This window comes from Salmo salar, chromosome ssa03 (assembly GCF_905237065.1).
Source record: "Salmo salar chromosome ssa03, Ssal_v3.1, whole genome shotgun sequence".
NCBI lineage: Eukaryota > Metazoa > Chordata > Actinopteri > Salmoniformes > Salmonidae > Salmo > Salmo salar.
In genome coordinates, this window is record NC_059444.1 from 49,866,004 (window position 1) to 49,878,978 (window position 12,975).

Here is a 12,975-nt window from a genome sequence, read left to right on the forward strand (position 1 = left end):
AATTAAGGGTGCTTATTATTGTATGTGTGAGACGTGCCAGTTGTTTTAAAGTTGTAGGCACAGTAGTAATGTTTCTGCCCTCAAAATATTTGGAGATAGGTGAATCATAAAAAGGATGAAACACCTGAATCCGTGCGTGTCATTATGTTAGAAGTGATATGTTACTTGCAAATTATAGACGTTAAATGCAGTGTTTGATCTATATATGTATGGTATGACATTCTTGTAGTTGAAGACTCATAATATTCTATTGATTCGAATGCTTGTGGTTAGTTTCTCCAAGTGTACTTTATTTAATATGATGTATAAGGTAACCGTTGTTGCTTTCTGAAGCTGAGTTAATATCAGAAACAACTTTTTGATGCAGTTAACATAATGTCGTCGAACATCTTAATGATGAAAACAATTCTGGCGATGATGACGTAGTGATAAGCAAAGTTGAGACTGCGAGCGTTCTCTGCTCTTTTGTGGCTGTAGTAAAAACTAAAACCAGCTGGCTTATTATTCAGATTACTTTGAGGGTTTAAAGTATGTTATATAGTTACATTTTTGGTCAAATATTTCAGCCTATACAGATAATATTCACCTTGTTTAAGGCAATAAATTATTGAGTAATATTGTGGTACTCAGATAGTGAACAGTTGAGCTGCGCAGAGAGTTCAATTCAGTCGAAGCTTGAGCTAGGTGAAGACAGTCGCGGCTAGACCCTGTTCGTGCTTTGAATATGCCCAATTTTATATACTGTTGCATACCAAAACCGTCGGGTCGATGGTGAGAAGAAAGAAGACATCATCTGCTGTCGAAGAGCATGAAAATGGGTAACCTTGTCTGATAAAGAAGCACTTTAAATAGAGGTCGAATGTATCGAAAGGTTTTACGTTGTCGTTTCAGCGGGCGCTAAACTCAGGGGCGCTCGTATTTGAATTTCGGATAAAAATAAAACCATGTAAACTGTTAGAAGTTTTAGATAACTAACAAAAACACGCGAGCAATGTATATTAATATTTTGGCTTTCAAAATGTAAATGAAAAAACAGACCCAATTTTCGTGTTTCGATGGGACGGTGAGAGGGGATTTGAAACAAACAGCGGCGGCCATGTTGAGAGAAAGAGAACGTCGTCTTTTTTAAGTTGATTTACGTTGTGATGTCTTTTAAATTTCAAACATGTGTGTTGATTGTGTTTTGCCAGGATGACAGTTGGGCTGAGAGACGGCATCGGTGTCGATAGCCCGAATAATTCGGGCAGAAAGCTTGAAGGTTGTGACGAGGAGGAGAGCGGAGATCAGGGGAGCGAGGAGCGTAGTACAAAGAGAGACGAAGTGGAAATTCTTAATCCTTCAACTACGGGCTGCTCCAGTTCAGCACCGGTTATTACCACCTCCGTATCGAACCCATCTGGACCTTGCTCGAGCCAACAGCCCCCGTCTTCGACAACACCCAACCCACCGAGTCACGACCAGCATCATTTTTTGAGATCCAGCGTTCGACCCCCGAGCAAACGAATCCGGAAGGATTCCATCGCCCCAACTATCAATGGTCACAGCGGGGCAAAATCGAAAGGTATGCCGTGAAAGTGTTTGTGCCTGGGGGTCACCTGTGTGTGTGTTACAGGAGTACCCCATCCCTCTACTCCCCGTTGGTAGTGGACTTAGCTACTTTTGCTAATCCATTGATGATGGTCAGTGTTTTGAATGCAGGATATTGCGTTAATGCTGGCAACATCTATACTGAATGGAGACTTTAATTGTTTCTACGCAGGAGCCTGGAAACCACCATTAACTGCATTCAAGTTGCGAGGCCATCCCATATTATTGCTTATGAGAGGGAGCTGATATAGGATAACTCTTTATGAGTAGTCAGCATTTTAATCAATATTTTATTAAATGCTTATTTTGCGATATTGGAATACTACTCAACTCAATACTAATTATGACTCAACATATTTTTTAGAAGAAGTACTCACTCTGAGGTCTGTGTCCCTCCTGACCTGCACATTGTGAGGTGAAGGCCAGTGTTGCTCCAAGCCAGCCTTGAGTGTTGTTTTTGGAACTTCGCTCCACTCCTCGTTGCAGGCCTGGCAAATGGAACAGACTTGTTTTCCTGCTGCCTCACTTTGCCAGCACTTGAGCCACAGGAGGGGAGGGTCTCTGTGGTGTGTTTTTGGAGGACGATGATGTTGTATGTGACACACTGGCCTCAGTCTGACTGTTTGTGCTAAAACGGCGTTCTAACTTTATATATTTTTTTAAAGCTATTGGTCTCTATATCAAATTTTATTTATCACATGCGCCGAATACAACAGGTGTAGACATTAGAGTGAAATGCTTACGTACTAGCCCTTAACCAACAATGCTTTAAGAATTTAATATGCATTATTATTATTTTTTATTTTTTTTAATACTTACGTCACAAATAATTAAACAGCAGCAATAAAATAACAAGCGAGGCTATATACATGGGTTACCGGTACAGAGTCAATGTGCTGGGGCATCAGGTAATTGCGGTAACATGTACATGTTGGTAGTGTTAGTGACTATGCATAGATAATAAACAGAGTAGCAGTAGTGTGAAAGATGGGTCTGGGTAGCCCTTTGATTAGCTGTTCAGTAGTCTTATGGTTTGGGGGTAGAAGCTGTTAAGAACCCTTCGGGACTTATACTTGGCACTCGGGTACCACTTGCCGTGCGGTAGTAGAGAGAACAATCTATGACTAGGGTGGCTGGAGTCTTTAGCAGTTTTTAGGGCCTTCCTCTGACACTGCACACGGCCTGGTATAGAGGTCCTAGATTGCAGGATGCTTGGCCCCAGTGATGTACTGGGCTGTATGCACTACCCTCTGTAGTGCCTTGCGGTCGGAGGCCTAGCAGTTTCCATACCAGGCGGTAATGCAACCAGTCAGGATGCTCTTGGTGGTGCAGCTGTAGAACCTTTTGAGGATCTGAGGACCCATGCCAAATCTTTTCAGTCTCCTGAGGGTAATAGGCTTTGTCGTGCCTTCTTCATGACTGTGTTGGTGTGTTTGGACCATGATAGTTTGTTGATGTGGGCACCAAGGAACTTGAAGCGCTCAACCTGTTCCACTACAGCCCCGTCGATGAGAATGGGGGCGTGCTCGGTCCTCCTGTAGTCCAAAATCATCTCCTTTGTCTTGATCACGTTGAGGGAGAGGTTGTTGTCCTTGCTCCACACGGCCAGGTCTCTGATCTCCCTATAGGCTGTCTGATCGTTGTCGGTGATCATGGCTACCGCTGTTGTGTCATCCGCAAACTTGATGATGGTGTTGGAGATGTGCCTGGCCATGCAGTCATGAGTGAACAGAGAGTGCAGGAGGGGACTGAGCACGCATAAACTGTCACAAACCATCTCAGGGAAGCTTGTCTTGCATGCTTGTTGTTCTCACCAGGGTCTAGACTTGACCGAAGTTCGGCATCGTAACTGACTTCAGTGGGCAAATGCTCCCATTCGATGGCCACTGGCACGCTGGAGAAGGGTGCCAGTGGTCCCTGTTTGAACTACCTGGCAGATGGCAGACAGTGTGGATGGCGTCATGTGGGTGAGCGGTTTGCTGATGTCAACGCTGTGAACAGAGTGCCCCATGGTGGGGTTATGATATGGGCAGGCGTAAGCTACAGACAACGAACACAATTGCATTTTATTGATGGCAATTTGAATACAGAGATACCGTGGCGAGATCTTGAGGCCCGTTGTAGTGCCTTTAACCCGCTGACATCACCTAATGTTTCAGCTTGATAATGCAAGGCCCCATGACGCAAGGATCTGTACACAATTCCTGGAAGCTGAAAATGGCCCAGTTCTTCCATGGCCTACATACTCACCAGACATGTCACCCACCAGACATGGGACAACATTCCACAGGCCACAATCAACAGCCTGATCAACTCTATGCGAAGGAGATGTCACACTGCATGAGGCAATAGTGGTCACACCAGATACTGACTGGTTTTCTACCTTTTTTAAAGGTATTTGTGACTAACAGACACGCATCTGTATTCCCAGTCATGTGAAATCCATCGATTTAGGGCCTAAGGAATTTATTTAAATTGACTGATTTCCTTATATGAACTTACATGAACTGCATGTTATTATTTTATTGTTTTATTTTTTTTTATTTAGTAAATTATTTTCTTAGCTCTTATTTTTCTTAACTGCATTGTTGGTTAAGGGCTTGTAAGTCAGCATTTCACGGTAAGGTCTACATCTGTTGTATTCAGCATATGTGATTGGTTACATTTGTATTTTTGTTAATTGTACTTTTCCTCACCTTCTTTCCCTTTTTCACACAGGGTCAGAGAATGGTCCCTCTCACCAAGTGTCAGCTGGTCAGTCCGGCTCCACGTCAGGCTCAATGGGGCCCTCGGGTAAGGCGGCCCCTAGAGGCCAAGGGCCCGGGGTCAAGGAGGAGCCGGTGGGCAGCCAAAAGAGACCCCGGCGACAGTGGGAGTCCTGGAGTGCAGAGGACAAGAACAGCTTCTTCGAAGGGCTCTACGAGGTAAGTCAACTTTGAGTAGTACGAAATATAAATAAACTCAGCAAAAAAAGAGATGTCCCCTTGTCAGGACCCTGTCTTACATAGATAATTCGTAAAAATCCAATTAACTTCACAGATCTTCATTGTAAAGGCTTTAAACACCTTTTGCCATGCTTGTTCATTGAACCATAAACAATTAATGAACATGCATCTGTGGAACGGTCGTTAAGACATTAACATCTTAGACGGTAGGCATTTAAATTCAGTTATTAAAACTTAGGACACTAAAGAGGCCTTTCTACTGACTCTGAAAAACACCAAAATAAAGATGCCCAGGGTCCCTGCTCATCTGCGTGAATGTGCCTTAGGCATGCTGCAAGGAGGCATGAGGACTGCAGATGTGGCCAGGGCAATAAATTGCAATGTCTACTGTGAGACGCCTAAGAGAGCACTACAAGGAGACAGGACGGACAGCTGATCGTCCTCGCAGTGGCAGACCACGTGTAACAACACCTGCACAGGATCAGTACATCCGAACATCACACCTGCGAGACAGGTACAGGATGGCAACAACAACTGCCCGAGTTACACCAGGAAAGCACAATCCCTCCATCAGTGCTCAGACTAGAGGTCGACCGATTTATGATTTATTAACGCCGATACCGATTATTGGAGGACCCCCCCCCCAAAAAAAGCCGATACCGATTAATCAGCCGGTAAATTTTTTTTTATATATATATTTTTACATTTATTTATTTGTAATAATGACAATTACAACAATACTGAATGAACACTTTTAACTTAATATAATACATAAATACTATCAATTTAGCCTCAAATAAATAATGAAACATGTTCAATTTGGTTTAAATAATGCAAAAACAAAGTGTTGGGAGAAGAAAGTAAAAGTGCAATATGTGCCATGTAAGAAAGCTAACGTTTAAGTTCTTTGCTCAGAGCATGGTGGTTCCTTTTAACATGAGTCTTCAATATTCCCAGGTAAGAAGTTTTAGGTTGTTATTATAGGACTATTTCTCTCTCTACGATTTGTATTTCATTTACCTTTGACTATTGGATGTTCTTATAGGCACTTTAGTATTGCCAGTGTAACAGTATAGCTTCCGTCCCTCTCCTCGCTCCTACCTGGGCTCGAACCAGGAACACATAGACAACAGCCACCCTCAAAGCAGCGTTACCCATGCAGAGCAAGTGACGTTTGAAACGCTATTAGCGCGCACCCGCTAACTAGCTAGCCATTTCACATGGGTTACACCAGCCTAATCTCGGGGATTGATAGGCTTGAAGTCATAAACAGCACAATGCTTGAAGAATTGCGAAGAGCTGCTGGCAAAACGCACGAAGGTGCTGTTTGAATGAATGCTTACGAGCCTGCTGCTGCTTACCATCGTTCTGTCAGACTGCTCTATCAAATATCAAATCATAGACTTAATTTGAACATAATAGCACGCAGAAATACGAGCCTTTGGTCATTAATATGGTAGAATCCGGAAACTATCACGTTTATTCTTTCAGTGAAATATGGAACCGTTCCGTATTTTATCTAATGGGTGGCATCCATAAGTCTAAATATTATTTTTACATTGCACAATCTTCAATGTTATGTCATAATTATGTACAATTCTGGCAAATTAATTACAGCCTCTGTTAGGAATAAATGGACTTCACACAGTTCGTAATGAGCCAGGCGGCCCAAATTGCTACATATACCCTGACTGCTTGCACGGAACGCAAGAGAAGTGACACAAATTCATGTTAGCAGGCAATATTAACTAAATATGCAGGTTTAAAAATATATACTTGTGTGTTGATTTAAAAAAAAAAAAAAAAGGCATTGATGTTTATGGTTAGGTACATTGGTGCAACGACAGTGCTTTTTTCGCAAATGCGCTTGTTAAATCATCACCCGTTTGTCGAAGTAGGCTGTGATTCAATGAGAAATTAACAGGCACCGCATTGATTATATGCAACGCAGGACATGCTAGATAAACTAGTAATATCATCAACCATGTGTAGTTTGATAGTTTTTTTTATAAGATAAGTTTAATGCTAGCTAGCAACTTACCTTGGCTTCTTGCTGCACTCGCGTAACAGGTAGTCAGCCTGCCATGCAGGCTCCTTGTGGAGTGCAATGAAAGGCAGGTGGTTAGAGCGTTGGACTAGTAACCGGATGGTTGCAAAACGAATCCCCGATTCCCCCCATGAACAAGGCAGTTAACCCCCGTTCCTAGGCCTTCATTGAAAATAAGAATGTGTTCTTTTATTCTGACTTTCCTAGTTAAATAAAGGTGTAAAAAAAAAATCTGTCAAATCGGTGGCCAAAAATACCGATTTACCGATTTTGTTATATGAACTTGAAATTGGCCATTCTGATTAACCTGTCTGGGAAAGGGGGCAGTATTTTCACAGCCGGATAAAAAAACGTACCCGATTTAAACGGGTTACTACTCTTGCCCAGTAACTAGAATATGCATATAATTAGTAGATTTGGATAGAAAACACTCTGAAGTTTCTAAAACTGTTTGAATGGTGTCTGTGAGTATAACATAACTCCTATGGCAGGCAAAAACCTGAGAAGATTCCATGCAGGAAGTGGCCTGTCTGACAATTTGTAGTCCTGTTGCATCTCTATCTAAATTACAGCATCTGTGCTGTTACGTGACACTTTTTCTAAGGCTTCCATTGGCTCTCTAAAGCCTTCAGAAAGTGGAATGACGCGTCTCCTGTCTCTGGGCATAGTACAGCAGCAGAGTTTGTAAGTGGTCTGCCTGGGGACAGTGAGACTGGAGATGCGCATTCACGAGACCTCACCATTTTTTAATTTTCCTCTTTGAATAAATACAGCGTTGTCCGGTTGGAATATTATTGCTATTTTACGAGAAAAATTGCATAAAAATTTATTTCAAACAGCGTTTGGTAATGGAATATTTAGATTTTTTTTTGTCACGGACTGCGCTCGCGCGTTACCCTTCGGATAGTGACCTGAACGCACGAAGAAAACGGAGGTATTTGGATATAACTATGGATTATTTGGAACCAAACCAACATTTGTTGTTGAAGTAGAAGTCCTGGGAGTGCATTCTGACGAAGAACAGCAAAGGTAATCCAATTTTTCTTATAGTAAATCTGAGTTTGGTGAGGGCCAAACTTGGTGGGTGTCAAATTAGCTAGCCGTGATGGCCGGGCTATGTACTCAGAATATTGCAGAATGTGCTTTCGCCGAAAAGCTATTTTAAAATCTGACACCGCGACTGCATAAAGGAGTTCTGTATCTATAATTCTTAAAATAATTGTTATGTATTTTGTGAACGTTAATCGTGAGTAATGTAGTAAATTCACCCGAAGTTTGCGGTGGGTATGCTAGTTCTGAACATCACATGCTAATGTAAAAAGCTGGTTTTTGATATAAATATGAACTTGATTGAACAAAGCATGCATGTATTGTATAACATAATGTCTTAGGAGTGTCATCTGATGAAGATCATCAAAGGTTAGTGCTGTGGTTTTGGTTTTTGTGACATTATATGCTAGCTTGAAAAATGGGTGTCTGATTATTTCTGTCTGGGTACTCTGCTGACATAATCTAATGTTTTGTTTTCGTTGTAAAGCATTTTTGAAATCAGACAGTGTGGTTAGATTAACGAGAGTCTTGTCTTTAAAATGGTGTAAAATAGTCATATGTTTGAGAAATTGAAGTTATAGCGTTTTTAAGGTTTTTGAATATCGCGCCACTCGATTCCACTGGCTGTTGACTAGGTGCGTCCCACATACCCGAGAGAGGTTAACGCGATTCTTATCTTTCAAATGGTGTAAAATAGTCATATGTTTGAAATTATAGCATTTGAGGTTTTTGGATTTCGCGCCACGCTCTTCCACTGGCTGTTGAATAGAGTGGGACGCTAACGTCCCACCTAGCCCATAGCAGTTAATCGGTCGACCTCTAGCTCAGACTGTCCGCAATAGGCTGAGAGAGGCTGGACTGAGGGCTTGTAGGCCTGTTGTAAGGCAGGTCCTCACCAGACATCACCAGAAACAAACCTATGGGCACAAACCCATTGTCGCTGGACCAGACAGGACTGGCAAAAAGTGCTCTTAACTGACGAGTCGCGGTTTTGTCTCACCAGGGGTGATGGTCGGATTCACGTTTATTGTCGAAGGAATGAGCGTTACACCGAGGCCTGTACTCTGGAGCGGGATCGAGGTGGAGGGTCCTTCATGGTCTGGGGCAGTGTGTCAGCATCATGGGACTGAGCTTGTTGTCATTGCAGGCAATCTCAATGCTGTGCGTTACAGGGAAGACATCCTCCTCCCTCATGTGCTACCCTTCCTGCCAGCTCATCTTGACATGACCCTCCAGCACGACAATGCCACCAGCATTGGGACCGGTTGGATTGGAGGGTGAGGTCTAGGGCCATTGCCCCCCCCAGGAATGTCCATGAACTTGCAGGCGCCTTGGTTAAAGAGTGGGGTAACATCTCACATAATAGTTCATTGCAAATCTGCCGCAGGCCATGAGAAGGAGATATGCATTGCAGTTCTTCACCTGTTATGGCTAGGGGGCAGTATTTTCACGGCTGGATAAAAAACGTACCCGATTTAATCTGGTTACTACTCCTACCCAGTAACGAGAATATGCATATACTTATTACATATGGATAGAAAACACCCTAAAGTTTCTAAAACTGTTTGAATGGTGTCTGTGAGTATAACAGAACTCAAATGGCAGGTCAAAACCTGAGAGATTCCTTTACAGGAAGTGGCCTGTCTGACCATTTCTTGAACTTCTTTGCCATCTCTATCTTTTACAAAGGATCACTGCTCTAACGTGACACTTCCTATGTCTTCCATGGGCGCTCAGAGCCCGGGAAAAACCTGAATGTCGTCATCCCAGCCCCAGGCTGAAACACATTATCGCCTTTCTCAAGTGGCCGATCAAGGGACTGTGGGCTTAGGCGCGTGCCCTGGCCGCCCCCATCTTTGTGATTTTTCCTGTTTGCCAAAAAGGAGATTCCCGGTCGGAATATTATCGCTTTTTTACGAGATAAATTGCATAAAAATTGATTTTAAACAGCGGTTGACATGCTTCCAAGTACGGTAATGGAATATTTAGAATTTTTTTTGTCACGAATTGCGCCATGCGCACAACCCTGATTTACCATTTCGGATAGTGTCTGGGACGCACGAACAAAACGCCGCTATTCGGATATAACGATGGATTATTTTGGACCAAACCAACATTTGTTATTGAAGTAGCAGTCCTGGGAGTGCATTCTGACGAAGACAACAAAAGGTAATCAAACTTTTATAATAGTAAATCTGATTTTGGTGAAGGCTAAACTTGCCTGGTGTCTAAATAGCTAGCCCGTGATGGCTGGGCTATGTACTTAGAATATTGCAAAATGTGCTTTCACCAAAAAGCTATTTTAAAATCGGACATATCGAGTGCATAGAGGAGTTCTGTATCTATAATTCTTAAAATAATTGTTATGCTTTTTGTGAACGTTTATCGTGAGTAATTTAGTAAATTCTTAGTGAATTCGCCGGAAGTTTGCGGGGGGTATGCTAGTTCTGAACGTCACATGCTAATGTAAAAAGCTGGTTTTTGATATAAATATGAACTTGATTGAACAAAACATGCATGTATTGTATAACATAATGTCCTAGGGTTGTCATCTGATGAAGATCATCAAAGGTTAGTGCTGCATTTAGCTGTCTTCTGGGTTTTTGTGACATTATATGCTAGCTTGAAAAATGGGTGTCTGATTATTTCTGGCTTGGTACTCTGCTGACATAATCTAATGTTTTGCTTTCGTTGTAAAGCCTTTTTGAAATCGGACAGTGTGGTTAGATAAAGGAGAGTCTTATCTTTAAAATGCTGTGAAATAGTCATATGTTTGAAAAATTGAAGTTTTTGTATTTTTGAGGAATTTGTAATTCGCGCCACGCCTATCATTGGATATTGGAGCAGGTGTTCCGCTAGCGGAACGTCTAGATGTAAGAGGTTAATGCAGCTAGCTGGTGGCCACACCAGATACTGACTTACTTTTGATTTTGACCCCCCCCCTTTGTTGAGGGACACATTATTCCATTTCTGTTAGTCACGTATCTGTGGAACTTGTTCAGTTCTGTCTCGGTTGTTGAATCTTGTTATGTTCATACAAATATTTACACGTTAAGTTTGCTGAAAATAAATGCAGTTGTCAGAGAGAGGAAGTCTCTTTTTTTGCTGAGTTTATATCAACCTTATTACTTTGGTGTGTGTGGGGCAATTGGATCACATACAGTATTTCATCACTAAGACTACTATGCACTCTCCTACTAGAAAACCACAGTATATGCAAACTGAAGTACTTACTCATTAGGAATTAGAAGTTTTAGGCTATCACTTGGGGAGAGAAATATGATTGTGCCTGTTAGTGGAATAAGTATACAAGTTTGTTAGAACCCGTTACAGTCTAAGCTGTGGAGGTTCTACTAGCATATACGGAATTTTTGTATGGTCATACCAATGATTATATTTGCTATTTGATTTTGAATTAAGATGCCTTTTAAGTATTAAAATAATTTGATACATTTAATTTGGCCTTACTGCCCATTCAAACGCATTTATAACAGATTCACAACATGGAACAACAGTCCCAAAAAATTATATTTGATGTTTGCTCTGAAGTATCTGACCCCTATATCTGAGCGATGCAAGAACGGTCAGGAAACAGATATATTTTTGTGTGTGTATATAATTTGACATGTATTTAACCCATTGTTTTTGCCACTTAACTTTGGGCTAGGCGTCCCGCTAGCGGGACAACTTCCAGTGAGACTGGAGGGCGTGCAATCCGAATAAATAATCCCCCAAAATTAATGATATTCAACATTTAGGTACATACAAGTGTCTTATATCAGTTAAAAGCTTAAATTCTTGTTAATCTAACTGCACTGTCCGATTTACAGTAGGCTTTACAGCAAAAGCATGCCATGCGATTGTTTGAGGACGGCGCCCCACATCAACATATTTTTCCACCGGCACAGGCTTCATAAAATCCCAAATAGCTATTAAATATTCACTTACTTTTTGAAAATCCTCCTCTGATTTGTCATCCAAAGGGTCCCAGCTATAACATGTAGTGTCGTTTTGTTAGATAAAATCCTTCTTTATATCCCAAAAAGCCAATTTAGTTGGCGCCATCGATTTTGAGTAATCCACTTGTTCAACATGCCAAGATGGGAATCTGAAATTCTACCCCTAAACTTTGTTTCAACAAGTCAAAATATGTTTCTATTTAATCCTCAGATACCCTAAAATGTAATTAAACTGTAATATTTCATACGGAAAGAAGTCTGTTCAATAGGAAAACGATATTAGCAGGTGCGCGTCCTCTGCGTCGCTCGCGCATACACACATTTCCAAGTATGTCCCTGTAGTAAAACTCATATTTCTTACTCGTTTTGGAAGAAACAAGCCTGAAACCTTGAACAGACTACTGACACCCAGTGGAAGCCATAGGAATTGCGTACTAGGAGCTAGATTTATTTTTTTCCCTTTATAAATTCCGTTGGAAAGAGCATGGGCTCTCAAAAAATAATAATAATCTGGTTGGATTTTCTCCTACCATATCTATTGTGTTTCAGTCTCCTACATTATTTTAACATTTTCTACAAAGTTTTCTTTCCAATGGTATCAATTATATTCATATCCTGGCTTCAGGGCTTGAGCCACAGGCAGTTTACTTTGGGCACGTCAGTCAGGCGGAAATTGAGGAAATGGACCCTAGCCCTAACAAGTTAAGTCCCCATAATTACAGTATCAGTCAAGTTTGGACACCTACTCATTCAGGGTTTTTCCTTTTATTAGAATTTTTTTATGTTTCCATTGTAGAATAATAGTGAAGACAAACTATGAAATAACACACATGTAATGTGTTAAACAAATAAAAATATATTTTACAGTTGAGATTCTTCAAAGTAGCCACCCTTTCCCAACCGTCTTGAGGGAGTGTCCACATAAGCTGAGCACTTGTTGGCTGCTTTTCCTGCAACCTACGGTCCAACTCATCTCAATTGGGTTGAGGTCGGGTGATTGTGGAGTAGGGGTGAGCGACAATATCAATAATTGAGGTAATTGCTTCCCTCAATTTGATATAAATGTTTAGATTCATTTTAGATAATGTCAATATAGAATAATTAGGTACAGCAGTCCATTTCACCTTTGTGACGCAGCAGGAATGTGGGGAGAAGTGACAATGTGCACATGGAGAGGTATACACCCACTAAAAACCACTTTGCACCTGAAGTGATGGAGTAGCTATTATTAACCACGAAAAATGAGTGATGTAGGTGAAAACAGTGGCAGTGATAACCATGGAGAAGGAGCAGCTTCCAACGAAGAAATTATTGATAAAAAGGGTTCAACTGTTTCAGTTATTTGGAAGTGGTTTGGCTTTTTGAAGTCCGACAAAGAGCAGAGCAA

The 12,975-nt window shown here is 41.4% G+C and overlaps 1 protein-coding gene across 1 annotated transcript in view; it reads left to right on the forward strand.

The window, feature by feature from the left end:
* Positions 1–479: 479 nt before the first annotated feature.
* Positions 480–12,975, forward strand: part of cramp1 (cramped chromatin regulator homolog 1) — a 60,405-nt gene continuing 47,909 nt past the window's right edge. The window contains exons 1-3 of the mRNA XM_045716043.1: positions 480–818; positions 1,191–1,561; positions 4,306–4,511. Of these exons, the coding sequence (XP_045571999.1) occupies positions 769–818; positions 1,191–1,561; positions 4,306–4,511 (627 nt within the window). The 5' untranslated portion in view covers positions 480–768. The remainder of the gene's footprint in view (positions 819–1,190; positions 1,562–4,305; positions 4,512–12,975) is intronic.